Consider the following 14574-nt stretch of genomic DNA (forward strand, 5'->3'; position numbering starts at 1 on the left):
GAGACAAAAGATGACATCACTCATAAAGCATGTTATTGTTAGGCCACTAATTTGTTTACATCATGAAGTGAGAAAAAGGTGGAGGAGAAGAAAATATATCAGTGGGGAAAAAAAGCGACATTTAGCACACAGAGTCCTTCAGGTGCTAGAGTAGAGAGGCTCATCCCAAGGAGGAAGGTCTCTACTCCACGACTTCACTGTCTCAACTTAAATAGCATGCAACATAGAGACAGTTCTTTTTAATTTTCATTACTGTATGTTAGTGTATATGCTATGGATGTGTGCAGAGGCTGAGCATAAACTTATGACGTCACTCTCTCTTATCACTATCTCCTGGGTGCCGAGTTATGATTCAAGTTGCCAGGGTTACAGAGCATATACCTTTATCGGCTGAGCCATCTCACTAGCCCAAGATAACTCTTTAAAGTGTTGATGATTAGATCACTTGGATCATGCTACTTTTAGGATGTAAAGTTAGTTTCACATTAAACCAACTATGGTTTTTCTTCAGATGTTGGGAAGACATATTACAACAAGTTGATAGAAAGTGTGAAGTCCTTCAATGGTGAGTAACTCAATTAAAAGACAGATATCTATATCTATATCTATATCTATATCAGATATAGATATATAGATCTGACATTCACCATTCATTAAATCAGTAATTGTGATTTACTTTAGTATAACTCCATGTTTCTTTACACTAACACACTTTCTTTACATGAACGTACACTAAGACACATATATCATGTGCACACAATAATCATAAAAATGAAAAGACTCTATTTCTATCCATCTTACAACCAACAGCATTTATTTTATCTTAAAGCAGTGGTTCTCAATCTTCCAAATGCTGCAACCTTTTAATACAGTGGTTCCTCATACTGTGGTAGCCGCCAGCCATAATATTACTCTTGCTGCTACATTATAACTGTAGTTGCTACTGTTATTAATTGTAATGTAAGGATCTGATATGTAACCCTGTAAAAGGGTCATCACTCCCAGAGCAGTCACAACCCATGGGTTGAGAACTTCTGTCTTAGAGGGGTCTATAGCATCTTGGTTTTTTTTTTCAGCCCCCGTCATGGTGTAACTGAGACCAAAAAAAAAGTTTTTATTTTATCTTTTTCTGAGGCAAAATTTATTTTGAACTATTTTATTATATTTCTATGTGTACTTTGTTTTTGTTTGTTTGTTTGTTTTTTGCTTTTGTTTTTTTTCCGGAGCTGGGGACCGAACCCAGGGCCTTTCGCTTGCTAGGCAAGCGCTCTACCACTGAGCTAAATCCCCAACCCCTCTATGTGTACTTTGACAAGTCTATTTGGGGTTTCAAGGCATAAAATACATCTTACTTTGTAATATTTTATTTTAATGGAATTTATGGTCATAGTATTACTTAGAATTTGATTAGGGAAGCATAATTGCCAGGAGCAGCATATGTTAAGAGTTTTATTACAATATTAAGCCATGAAATCATGAGATATAATGAATTCTGAGGGCTGACGCCTCTGCTCCTGCTCCTGAGCCTGAGATCACTTCACTTGTGACTTCATGCAGAATACACTATGGAACCGTAGAGTAAAGGACTCTGTAGAAACAAGACAAGAATATTATGCTTCTGAGATGGCTGTTTCATTGCCCTAGGAAGCAGCCAGACAGCCCCATGCAAAACACTCTCTGCATCCAAAGACAGGGCAGACTTAAGTAGAAAGTCACACAGAATGATGCAACCTGCAACCTCAGTTCTGCTCTGCAATTATGCAGGTTTCTCTTTGACAAATGCTACCTCAGAGCTATGCAGAAAGGCTGGGGGTGTGACTCAGAGGTAGAGCTTAGCATGCATGAGGCCCTGGGTTCAGGTGACATCACAGAAGAAAAAAAAAATAAAAACATGTACAGAAAATGGGATTCTTGGAAACATGATTTCAGCTTAGTAAGTTGGTGCCATTTAAACCGCTTTAGTGGATAAAGATGCTAGTTGTGAGTTTACTTATGGAAGATGTTGCCAAAATGCACCTTTTTTTTAATTCCCATGTTATCTTTTTCCTAAGAGGGAAAGATTGACGTAAGTAACCTGAACAATATCCTGAAAAGTCTGGGAATCAAACTCCGAGAAGAGGAGTTTGCAAAGGTGTCCAAAGACCTACCTGTGGACTGTAAGTGCTACAAATGGCCCCAGGACATTCTCCTGTCTTTGTGGTACATCTAATCTATTTTTAAATAGATGCAATTGGTGACAGATACATATTAGAAAAATTGGAGGAGCTAATAGTAAGGTAAGAGTGTGGCTGGGTGACATCAAGGAGCTGACAGGCTGAGGTCAGAGTCTGAAACAGGAGATGAAACAAGAGGTTCTATTATTTATGAGGAAGGGTGTAAAGAAGCAATGACCTTGGAGGAGAACTTAATTATCTCTTCTACTTCTCTGGATATTAATCCTGCTTTTTGGGAGTCCAGGGTTGTGGTGGCGGTAGATTTACTAACAACACCCATTTCCCACCTGGGATTCCATAGGTCCCAGATATGGAAGGAGAGTGTCTTGCATTGTAGATAGAAGAAATAATTTTTCTCTGTATTGGCAAATGTAATTGGTAAGACCAGTATGGGGAGCCTCCCTATCCGTCTGGTCACTCTTTATAGTAGCTTTGTATCTGATCAAAAGAGGAAGCAAACAAAATGTCACAATATTCAGAAGGAAAGGTGGGTATAGGAGTGATAGGAATTTTAATGGACTTCTAGCATCTGACTACAAAGCAATTTTCCAACCCTATTCAGAGAGACTGTTTGTTATGAAGGAGGGGTTTTCTTGATCTTAGAATGTCCGTATGTAAGGGTTACCCTGGATTGAAACAAACAAGAAGGGGAGGGAAAAAAAGTCTGTATCAGATCCAGTAAGGTCAAGCATCGCTGCCTGAGTGAAGCTTCATTCTTCTGATACTGGGGATGAGGTGTTGGTCTCAGCATCTTCTGAAGCTTAAGGGAGCAGGGTCCTGTTGGTGCTGATATTTAAAAAGGGAAGTTATTCTGAGGTGGGGGGTGATAAAGGGCTTGAGGTGAGATAGGTAAGTCCCATGAGGAAGTTCCTCAAGCTTAGCAGCTATAGGAGTCACAAGAATCACCTTGAAGGAACCCCACCATTTAGAGAACAGGGGTGAGGGACAACCAGAGGGGAAAGAAGGATCTGATCTCCAATGTTGGTAAGGAGTGGACAGGAGTTAGTGTGTGGCCATGGTAGAGAGTGGTCAATACAGTTCCGTAGGAGAGAGCAGAGATGACAGATTGAGATGGTGAGTAGGTGACCAGGGAGGGCAGAGGGTTTGGGTGAAAGACCAGAGTCAGAACTGGTTAGCCATACATGAGCTCAAAGAGTGAGATGTTGAGGTACAGTTCCTGTGGCAGTTTGACAAGGGTGTTTTTTAAGGACGGTTAGTCTGTTCTATCTTTCCTGAGGCCTGGAGTGGTATGGGATATGAAAATGCCGAGATGTCAAAGGCTTTCAATAAGGTTTGGGAAAGTTAGGAGGTGATTTGAGGATCATCATCTGACTAGAGGAGGGCTGGGATTCTAAATTAAGGGATGATCTCCAGGAGGAGGAGATGAGAGACTGTTGGAGCCCTTTTGTTGGTGGTGGGGAATGCCTCCACCCATTCTGAGAAGGTATCCACCAAGACCAGGAGATACATAACACATTTGACTCTGAGCATGTGGGTAAAGTCAAGTTGCCAGTCAGTCCCAGGGAGGGAGCCTCTAGCATGGTAAGTAGAAAAGGGGCGGGAGTTGGGGTCTGACATCTGACAAGTTTCACAATGGGCAGTGATAGACCTTAAGAAATCTAAGTCCTCAGGGGTATGCTGTAGGTGGTCTTTAACAGAGTGAGATAAGGCTTAAGAGCTGGTATAGATAGGACAGAATTTGACGAGTAACAGGAGGGATATGGGCTGTAGTGTGAGAATGACCTGTGGTGGATGCAATGAGTCTGGACAGCTCTACCTGTCTTGGTGAGAAGAGCTGACTCTAGCTGTAAAGACCATGACCAGGGTGCCTCCATTCCCCAGGACACCAGAGGGGTGCAGGATGCTCAACCATCACTCCCTCATATCCGGGAAGGCATTTATGCTGACCAGGAAAAGGAAACTCACCAATCAGTTGGTGATAGACAGAAGTCCAGCGACCGAGTAGCAGGAAAGTGAGCCTGTAGCAGCTAGACTGGGAATAAAGTTCCAGCATGTGGGCCCACCCCACAGTGGAGTGCACAAGCCCTGGGATATTCTAAGTCATGGTGCCAAATGCTGGATTTATGTGGAGGGATCCCTAAGTCACACCATGTGACAGGTCTCACATGGGTGGCATATTCAGGAAGGGAGCAGAAGGTGCAGTACAGGAAAAAGGGGGAGGGGAGAGGAGGAATGGGGCCTTTTATCAGGGCATTCACAGCAGGAGGACATGACAGTGGGATGTATCACTTCAGCAGCTAGTGATGATGTGTCTTGCTGTTGCAGGGCCCCTGACTGGCTGTGGAGGTGGCCGATTGCTAGCAACCCTAACTTATTCTGTTTTCTTCTCCTTCAGCTGTAGTGCCACATCATAATGTTCCTTGGTTTTTCTCTTCATGCAACTTTTGTAGCCATACTTTTATAGGCTGCTCTATTATCTATCACCCTTCCAAACCTTATTCTACTCCAAGCCCTTCCAGCCCCCCAACACTAGGCAGGAGAGAAAAGTTAGAGGAGAAATGGGGCAAAGACCTCTTTAGACTTCTTCCTAATGATTAGGGGCATCAAGTTCCTTGGGGTAAGTCTAATCTTCATTATCAGAATATCTTCCAACCAGCAATCCAGCAATCCAGCAATCCAGCAATCCAGCAATCCAGCAATCCAGCAATCCAGCAATCCAGCAATCCAGCAATCCAGCAATCCAGCAATCCAGCAATCCAGCAATCCAGCAGTAGCAAAGGCAGTGCAGGGACCAGCAGCACCAGGGGCAGCAACAATCACTCCAGGCCTTCTTGGGGTTCTTGCATTAATATCCTCTCAAGAGTCCCCAGAATTTCAAACATAAGTTATCTACAGCTGGCAAAGATCATGTCCCTCCTAGAGCAGAAGACAGTCATAACTAGTGGCTATGGGTAATCTGAAGGAGCCCTATATCCCACACCTGGGATTAAAATAAAAGCATATCTGCTTAACGTAACTGGGTGTAAGAAGCCAAAATTCTCACTACAAGCTCCCATATAAAATCTCATCTGTCTTTCTGTGTCTCTCCCTATCTGTACCAACACATCCAGATGTTAGTTCCTGTGGAAAGGAATCTAGAGCATACGAGGCTAAGTTGGTGACCCCCTGCTTCAGTTCTTTATGAATACATGAAGTTACTGGAATACTGGTCACATACAGTAGTATCTTCAAAGTTGCTTATAATGGCTTCCAAACACCATGGAGAATATAATTGTCCTGACCCAGGTTCCTTGGTATTAGTGACATTTCCCATTTAATGGAGATCACATTAATACCTTGAGGTCCAAGAATTTAGTAAGTAAATGGAAAATTCGTGTGGTAGAGATTTTTTTATTAACTTGAGTATTTCTTATTTACATTTCGAATGTTATTCCCTTTCCCAGTTTCCGGGCCAACATCCCCCTAACCCCTCCCCCTCCCCTTCTATATGGGTGTTCCCCTCCCCATCCTCCCCCCATTACTGCCCTCCCCGCAACAATCACGTTCACTGGGGGTTCAGTCTTAGCAGGACCAAGGGCTTCCCCTTCCACTGGTGCTCTTACTAGGATATTCATTGTGTGGTAGAGATTTTTATTGGATTTCCTTTCACCAAAAATGTATCTTAAGTTTCTTTTTCTATGTTGATGATATTAATCTCGTTGTGCCTTTTCTCATAGCTAGTGGGAAGGCTGAGATGAAGAAGGTGATGGATATAATTAAAACTACTACAGGTGAGTGAGCAACTGTGAATCTAAAGTGCTTAGTGTGTATAGTGATTTTTTTCCTTTTCTTTTGGGTTTTTGTTTGTTTGTTTGTTTTTCAAACAAACAACAGGATTTCTCGGTATAACCCTGGCTGTCCCGGAACTCATTCTGTAGACTAGGCTAGCCTTAAACTAGCAGAGTTCAGCCTGCCTCTGCCTTCCAAGTACTGAAATTAAAGGCAAGTGACACCACTGACCATGTCAGCTCAGTCAATCAACAGGGTCTTGAGGGAGGGAGGGAGGGAGGGAGGGAGGGAGGGAGGGAGGGAGGGAGGGAGGGAGGGAGAATTAAAGAAAGAAAAAAACATTTAGACAACATTATATAACATGGCCCTGGCCAATGTTGAAGTGGGTTTGTTTTTCTCCTGTCTGCTTTTATACCATTCTAGGTACATGCAAAGAGTAGGGTCAGTTCTAGGTCAAAGACCAAGTAGTCAAGGAACAAGCAAGGCATAAACAAAGGTCCCATGATTACTGTATTCAGGGACTTAACGGGACCCAAAAGATACAAAGAACACATCCCTCGGCTGTATTCATCTTGAGCCTTGTCCTAGCCCATTGTCAAATTCTTACCTGAGCCTACTCTCGTGTCTTAGCTCTATGTATATATTCTTGCCAATGTCCTTGAAGTGGCACCAAGATCTCTCCACACAACACCCAGCAGTGGTTATATTTTGTCATCATTGAAGAGTCAAGTTAATTATGGCATTTACTTCATTTGTTATATGTTTAAAGCCAATCAGTAGCATTTTACTTGTTTTCTGATATATTTTTATTTCTACATAATCTTTCTCTTTTAGTTTAATAGCACCCAAACCTCTGTATCAGTAAGATAACAGCTGCCATGAACCTTTGATAAGCTCTTCAGATAAATTATAACTTCTAATAATGAGCCTGGAAGACGTCACTGTGCATATGGTGTGGTTGAAGAGAGAGGGATGCATACTATAGATGTCTCTGCATTCAGACTTGCCCTGCCAGTTTTTCTATTTTAAAAAAAAAATTAACTGTGTCTATGTCTGTACATCTGAATGCGGGTGTGTGTTTCTGAGTTCAGGTATCTAAGGAGGTTAGAGGCACCCTTGGTGCTGAGCTACGGGTGAGTGCAAGCTACCCAAAGTCTCAGTCTGTGAAGAAGTAGAAACCACTGAGCCATCCTCTCAGCCCCGTATACCTTCTTTATGAGCAGTTAGGGATCAACTCATTTGGCCATGACAGTAGGTGCCCTTGTGGGAACGTCTGACCTCAGCTCCCATTCAGCACCTCTCATGCAATGAAGTTATAGATTATATCCCCATTTAGAACCATAGACGAAGCTTGAAATCCATCTACGTAATGGTGCACCTTGACTTTTAGGAGGAGAGGTGGATAGAAAACATGTGCGACGTGTTCTATCAAAACTGGGAATAGAGCTTACAGACAGCGAATTCTTTAAACTGATGGAAACTTTGTCTTTTGACAGTAAGTATTTCAAATAGTAAGATGACTTAAAAGCATTCTGGGCTTTTTAAGATTAAAAAAAAATTAACATCTGAAATTATCCCCATTTCCTAAGATTGAAGAAATTTAAACCTATATCCAAAATATTAAGATATTAACTTATTCTCAGGGGGAAATTCCATCAAATTTCTTTGAAGCTTTTAACTTTTAGTTTGGAAATAAGTATCCCCATCATGTTGATCTATGCTATCCAAAGGAAGGAGTTAAGCCATCCAAAGGACGGAGTATCTGATGTTAGCCTTACCACATAGATACCTATAGGTCATTGTGGAGTTAAAGAAGGGAAAGGGTAATGATTACCTACAAGTGGATAAAACAGGGGACATGGAAGAAACATACATACATGCTCACACACACACACACACACACGCATGCCCACATATACACAACTCACATACATACATATACACATGCATGCACATACACATACACACAACAAACATACACACATTCATATACATGCACACACATATACATACATGCATACAGGCACATATGCACATACAATGCAAGTTGTACTTAAAGTGAGTTTTCCAGTAACTCCACCATGCTCTAAACTTCACCTAATACTATCTCAAATTACATTTTAATTGAGTTCTTTCTAGGGCAATTTATAAAATCGTAGTTTTACAGCAATCATTTTAGTAAATCATCAAGTATTTTTCTATTACCTGAAACTGGCCTTCTTTTATTTTTTTAGATGATGACAAGATCTTCAAGAACAGGTTAATAGAATCTGTGACGTCTCTCCAAGGTGAGTGCAAGGCAGGTAAATGAGGAGGTAAATGAAGCTGTGAGCCTCACAGTTATGGAGTCAGCGTGACAATGAGTGCTGGGTGCCTGCATCTCTGAAGATCAGTTGCAAATGTGCCCCGTGTTCCACCTTGCAAGAGGAAGTCCCGCCCAGGAAAGGAAATAAACACATTTCAAATTTGCATAGCAAAAACTGTAGAAATGATTCTCAGTGATGCCAAAAACTTGATCAGCAGCAAATAAATGTAAAATTGGGATTTCAGTCACTTACAGTCAGCACTATGTATTGTTCAAATTAAAGAATGTTTTCCTTTCATTATCAAAAAGCCTGGAAACTTGGATCCGTGTAGGTTTCTCAAGTCAAGACTCAAAGAAACTAGCATGCATTCTAACTTGATAACCGACTTTGAATAGTTTCAGTGGGTCGGTAATGATTCCAAAATCCACGCTTTGTGATTAATGACACCTTGCTCACAAAATTCGTAATGTGGTATATGTATCAAGGAAATCTAAGAAGTCTTCTGTAGGTGCCATTTAATCTTCTCCGTGCTATCGTCTTTAGGTGGTAAAGTCGACAGCAACAACCTGGACACAGTTCTGGATAACATGGGAATCAAACTTTCAAATACGGAACTTCAAGATCTGAAGCAAAGCATGAACGTTGGAGGTGAGTATCTGATCAGATGTCCGATGTCTCCATTCCTTTGCGTCACTACAATACACCTGCACGGACGGAAAGACAACTTCCAAGGTCTGTATGGAGGCAGCATCTGTCGATAATAAATCTGACAGACTGTGGCTTAGGCGATGGAACATCAAGAGGCAGAGAGGATCCTGGGAGAGGGCCAGGCAGATTTGCCTGAAAAGATGAGAGAAGACAGACACGTAGCACCTGAGCACAGGTACCCAGCCATGTGGCAGAATGTAGGTTAAAATAAATGAGATATTTTAAAATAGATCTAGTCAGAGAAGAGCCTAGCTATATGGCCAAGGTAAGTGTGAATATATTTTAAGTCTGAGCCTTACTTCAGGGAGCATGGGCATGGGGAGTAAAACCAGACCTAACTTGTAATATATAGACTGTATAATTTATAAAGAAGTGAGCCTTATTTTCTCTGTTTGAGAGATTGTGAAGTCCTAGATTAGACAAGAGTGTCCTTTTGCTGGATCATTACATGCTGGAAGCCTCATGGACTAATCTATTAAAAATACTTACTTTCAGGCTAAGGAGAAGCTCTGTGGCATGAGGCCCTTGGTTCAAATCCCCAGATCCTGTATAGGAAGGATACAGTAGCATGTGTCTGCTGTCTCAGCACATCTACGGTAGTCTACAGTGACATGGGAGGCACAGACAGGAGAATCCCCAGAAGCCCGAGGGCCAGGCAGCCTGACGGAGCAAAGCCAGCTAGACATCCCGTCTCTAACAGTGTAGGTGAGGGCCGACGCCTAGGTTGTCCACTGACCACTCCATGTGCACCACAGCATCTGCACACACAAGCACACATATGCCATCAAAACTTTTTAATTCCACCTTTAAATATTATTAAAATGGCAAATAAATTCTATGTGATTTTGAAAGAGGACATATATTAAAATAATAGTACCATAGCTTACTTCAAAGAACCCGTGTGTGTGTGTGTGCGTGTGTGTGTGCGTGGGTATATATGTGTGCCTGTGCATGTATATGTGTGTATATGTGTGAGTGTCCCGTGTGCATGTGTGTGTGCATGTGTGTGTGCATGAGTGTGTGTGTGTGCATGTGTGCGGTGTGTGTGTATGTGTGTGTGTGTGTGCGCGCGCGTGTGTGTGTGTGTGTATCATTTTCCTAAGGAGAAGGAAGAACCCAAGAAGAGGTGCCTTGAAGGAGGCATGAGCATTCAACTCGTATTTAAAAAATAAAATATTAACCTATGGTTTATAAGATTTTTGCTCTCCCAAGTATCACATAGTACAAAAGCCTTCCACATTTTGACTATGAGCTCAAACTCTCAGGATAAACTGCATCCCAGTCATTTTTCCTCCCAGTATAGACAAATTTGAGACACTATATGCTAGTTATAACATCACTGAAAAATTTTAAGACTTTAATATTTCAAGTGACAAGAAGTTGGGTGAATGGTTTACAGAGTGTTGTTTTGAGTGTGTATGTACATTGTAGAATGACAGCATCCACATGATTACCATATGAACCAACTTCATTTTTGTGAGGCATACACACGTGTAAATTCTACTCTTACTCAGTGTTCAGAAATATGATGCATCTATATTAACTGTTGCACAACAGATCTTTTCACCATTCCTTCCATCTAGGCTGAATTTGTTATCCTTTGACCAATGAAGTCTCCCCCCCCTTCACCTAGTCCAGGCCCTGTGAGCCAGCATACTTCTTATTTCTCAAAGTTCTCCTGTCTTACACCCCACGTGCATGTAAAACCATTCAGTGTCTTTCTTTCCGTGCTTGGCTTTGTTTTTCTCCTTCCCTCCCAATGTGCATACCTCTAATTTATTTATCTCGTCTTCTCTGACTACCACATCAGTACTATTTTGAATGGGAGTGATGAAAGTGTATATAGGTGTCTTGCGATGAACCTTGGAGGAAAAGCTTTCATTTCTCCATTGGTTGCAATACTAAATTGTGAGATGTTCATGAATGTCCTTGAGTATATTAAGGATGCTGGGGTTTTTTTTTTCTACCCATTGTGTTTTTCTGTCTATTGACAGAAGAATGTGATGGTTATCTTTCCACCATAGCAACAAAGTACCTGGTACAAGTTTTTTTTTTTAATAGATTTCTGTATGACTTAAAAGTTTTGGAATTCAGAGTCTGATATTGCATAACATCACCTCTCATCCGTATCACCATGTGGAACCGATGGCAAAGGTGGCTGTGTGTGTGGAAACAAACAACTAATTGTATCTTGAACTAGGAGCAGAGAGGGTGGTGCCAAATCCAGGCTTTTGGACAATGTACTAATGCACACTACCAATGAGTCCCAAAAGAGCAACTTTCTGAGGTCGCATCTCAGAAGACTGTGGTATCTGTGGTAGTAACGGGGCGGCAGGAGGTCTGACTGTCATTTCCCCCCTGAGCTCCACACTAATTACACTAGGGAGCTAGAGTGGCATTCAGAAAGCTTTCCCCCTTCCCCTGTTCATCCAGCCTGAGATCACGTGCCCCATGGGATTCCTCCCACCCCTTTGCTATATACACCTTTAGAAAACAGTCAAAAATGTAGTCTAGGACCATTTTGAAGAAGACACAGGCAATGGTATTAGGCCTTTCAAGTTGATCAGCTTGGTGACGTCACTTGGAATCTTCCTTTCTGAATCTTGTTAAGGGAGTAAGGACAAAGTGTTGACCTAGAAAGTGTGTTCAGTATCAGTTTCTGAAGTGTGGGAACAATGGAGATGATGCCCAAAAACTAGCGATGCGAGTCATTCCTTACATCTGCGCAGCCCCCGGTCTCTGTTTCATAGCAACGTCTTTTCATCTTCTCCCACAGTTGACAATAAAATTTCACTGCAGACACTGATGCAAAAAATGAAAGATTTTACAGGTGAGTGGGAAGGTTATAAAATTAGGGTTGGACGAACCTCAATAATGTTTCATAGTCAGTAATATTTCTCATTACCCGATGCCTGAGTTATAAATTCTGGTGTTTCTATATACCTGTTGACAGTATTTGACTCTACAGCTCCATGTTTTCAGTTTTTCCATAGTTTGGGAATGGAATTCTCTAATCTGTTGTTTATGATGCTACAGTTTGCCTCAATGGCACTTGGAAACACAGCAGAGAAAGGCACAGTGAACCTGAGTCAAGTCTTCAAATAATCAAGTCAATGTCTGCATTATGTTAATTGTAATTCTCTTTTAAAAATCAAAATGGCTTTTTGCCTAAGCATAGTAGCTCATATCTCTAATCCCAGCATTCTGGAGAGTGAGGCAGGACTAAGTTCCAAGTCAGTCTCCACCATATAACTTTGAGGCTCATATGAAACACATAGGGACTCTGTCTCAAAAGTAAAAGAAGCAAATAAATAAATATAAAAATATTTTCGAAGAAAACTTTGCCTTTTAATAAATAATATAAAGTATCTCTTTATAAATTAAATTAAATCCTAATGAGATGGATCAGTAAGTAGAGGTACATGCCGTCATGCTGGTGGGAAAGAGAGAATTGACTCCTGCAAGTTCTCCTCTGGCCTCCACACCTGCACCATGTCATGTGTATACCATATACACATGTGCACAGCACACACACATGCACATGCAAACACATACACACACATGCACACACACGCACACACACACACACACACACACACAAATAAATGTAATAAATTAAATTTCTCAAATTTTATTTGGAAAGTTACTATTCACTCACTGTCAAAGTAGCTTATTTATATCATGAATATAAATTTAGCCTAACAAGTTTATCGTTCCAATGGTTTTAAAATTATTTGTGTTTACTTTAATCTTTGACCTGAAAATGGGGATGCTTTTAATTATAAGGAAACTCATTTTGTTAGCTGTCACCAGCACGGTCTGAACTGTGGTCCTTAGCCAGTCTCTTTTGACAGGGGAGAAGATCGAACCCAGTGATGTACCGAGTATCCTGGAGAAACTTCACATAGAGCTCACAGAGGAGGAGCTAGAGGAGCTGATGAAAAGGTTACCCGTAGACGGTAAGTCAGTGGGAGCTCCTTGTGAGGGTGGATTTTACTTGTCAGCATTACATTTTTAATTGTTCCAAAGGACTAAGAATAATTTGAAGACTAGATATGCATATGAAAATTATTAGCACCAGAGTTTCTGTAAGAAACCAGGCAGCCCTTGATACATGTTTTCTGTTCCCGCTTCCACACCACTAGGGAGTTTGCAATATGTATTTATATGGAAGAAACTAAAAGCAACTTCAGAATTTAAAAGAAAGAAAAGGTGCATGTATGTATTGGCATAATAGACTTACTAGCATATTGAGAAAAGCCATTAATTTCATTGTTAAAGGTGAAAAGTTCAGGTAGAATATTGTTACTCTATTGATAATAACTCATGGGCTAAATAATTAATGAGATGAAAGGTGTGAAGGAGCTAGAGAGCTAGCACAGTGATTAAAAACACTGGCTGCTCTTCCAGAGGACCTGGGCTTAGTTCCCAGCACCCACATGGTTGATCACAACTGTCTGTTTAAAAGGATTTAGCACCCTCTTCTGACCTTGTCAGGCACCAGGCATGCAGATGGTGAACAGACATATGAGTAGACAAAACACCCACACACATATAATAAAAATAAAGTATATGATCCAATGTTGTTCCCTGTGGTTACAGGCTTGTACATTCATCAAAATTGTTAATTTTAGAGTATATCTGTGATCTCCAAACAGAAACACCACAGCCAGTGTCAGTCATTCCTCATCCCCAATCCTTCTACACTACTAGGACAGCCACTAACCCATCTTCATCAATTTGCCTATTGCAAACAGTTTATATAAATGGGATTGTGTGATGTCCTAATATGTGCCAGTACTTTATGACTGAATAATCTTGCATGCTAGAAATATCATATTTTATTTATTATTTATCTGTTCACTGGTAGATGGGTATTTAATTATTTCCAAATTTGGGCAAGTATGAATGGTCCTGCAACTGTTTGCATATAAGTTTTTGTGTTGATATATGTTTTAACACTTCTAAGATAGTTCTAGAAGCAAAATTGTTGGGCCATATAGTAACTTTATATTTAATGGTTAAAGAAAGCCAGGCTACGGGCTGAAGAAATGACTTAGTAGTCAAGGTTTCTCTTGGAGGAGACCAGAGTTCAGTTCCCAGCATCTACATCATGTATGTAACTGTGAGATTTTTCCACTCACACCCCAGTTCCCAAATAATGACCGAGAGGTTTTTTATTTATGAACAATGCTTGTGGCCTTTTGCTAGGCTTGTTCCCTGACTTGCTCTTAACTTATTTAACCCATTTAAACTGTTCTATGTCTGCTATATGGCTGGTTACCTCTCCTCAGTTTCATCTGACTTCCTCAGAGTCTGGGTGGCAAATCCCCTACTTCTGACTGTTTCCCATAATTCCAATGTCCCCACCAGAACTTTCACCTTGTACTTCCTGCCTTTTGCTAAGAAGACATCAGCTTTTTATTGACAGATGATGTTCCCACACAGTACACAAGAGATTTACTCCTATAATGTGATCCAAATCATGTGTAACTATCTCCAGGGGGTCTGATTCCTTCTTCCCTGTGCGCGCGCACACGCACACACACACACACACACACACACACACACACACACACACACACACACACACACACAGAGAGAGATATTAAATAAAG

General features: G+C 41.0%; 1 protein-coding gene across 1 annotated transcript in view; it reads left to right on the forward strand.

Annotated features, from left to right (window-relative positions):
• The window catches only part of Efcab3 (EF-hand calcium binding domain 3), a 506364-nt gene that overhangs the window by 323216 nt on the left and 168574 nt on the right, over positions 1–14574 (forward strand). The window contains exons 107-114 of the mRNA XM_087572380.1: positions 512–565; positions 2052–2156; positions 5891–5944; positions 7333–7437; positions 8177–8230; positions 8792–8896; positions 11733–11786; positions 12811–12915. Coding sequence (XP_087428506.1) covers positions 512–565; positions 2052–2156; positions 5891–5944; positions 7333–7437; positions 8177–8230; positions 8792–8896; positions 11733–11786; positions 12811–12915 — 636 coding nt within the window. The remainder of the gene's footprint in view (positions 1–511; positions 566–2051; positions 2157–5890; positions 5945–7332; positions 7438–8176; positions 8231–8791; positions 8897–11732; positions 11787–12810; positions 12916–14574) is intronic.

The sequence above is a fragment of the Rattus norvegicus genome, chromosome 10 (assembly GCF_021556685.1).
Source record: "Rattus norvegicus strain SHRSP/BbbUtx chromosome 10, alternate assembly SHRSP_T2T, whole genome shotgun sequence".
NCBI classification, from domain to species: Eukaryota; Metazoa; Chordata; class Mammalia; order Rodentia; family Muridae; genus Rattus; species Rattus norvegicus.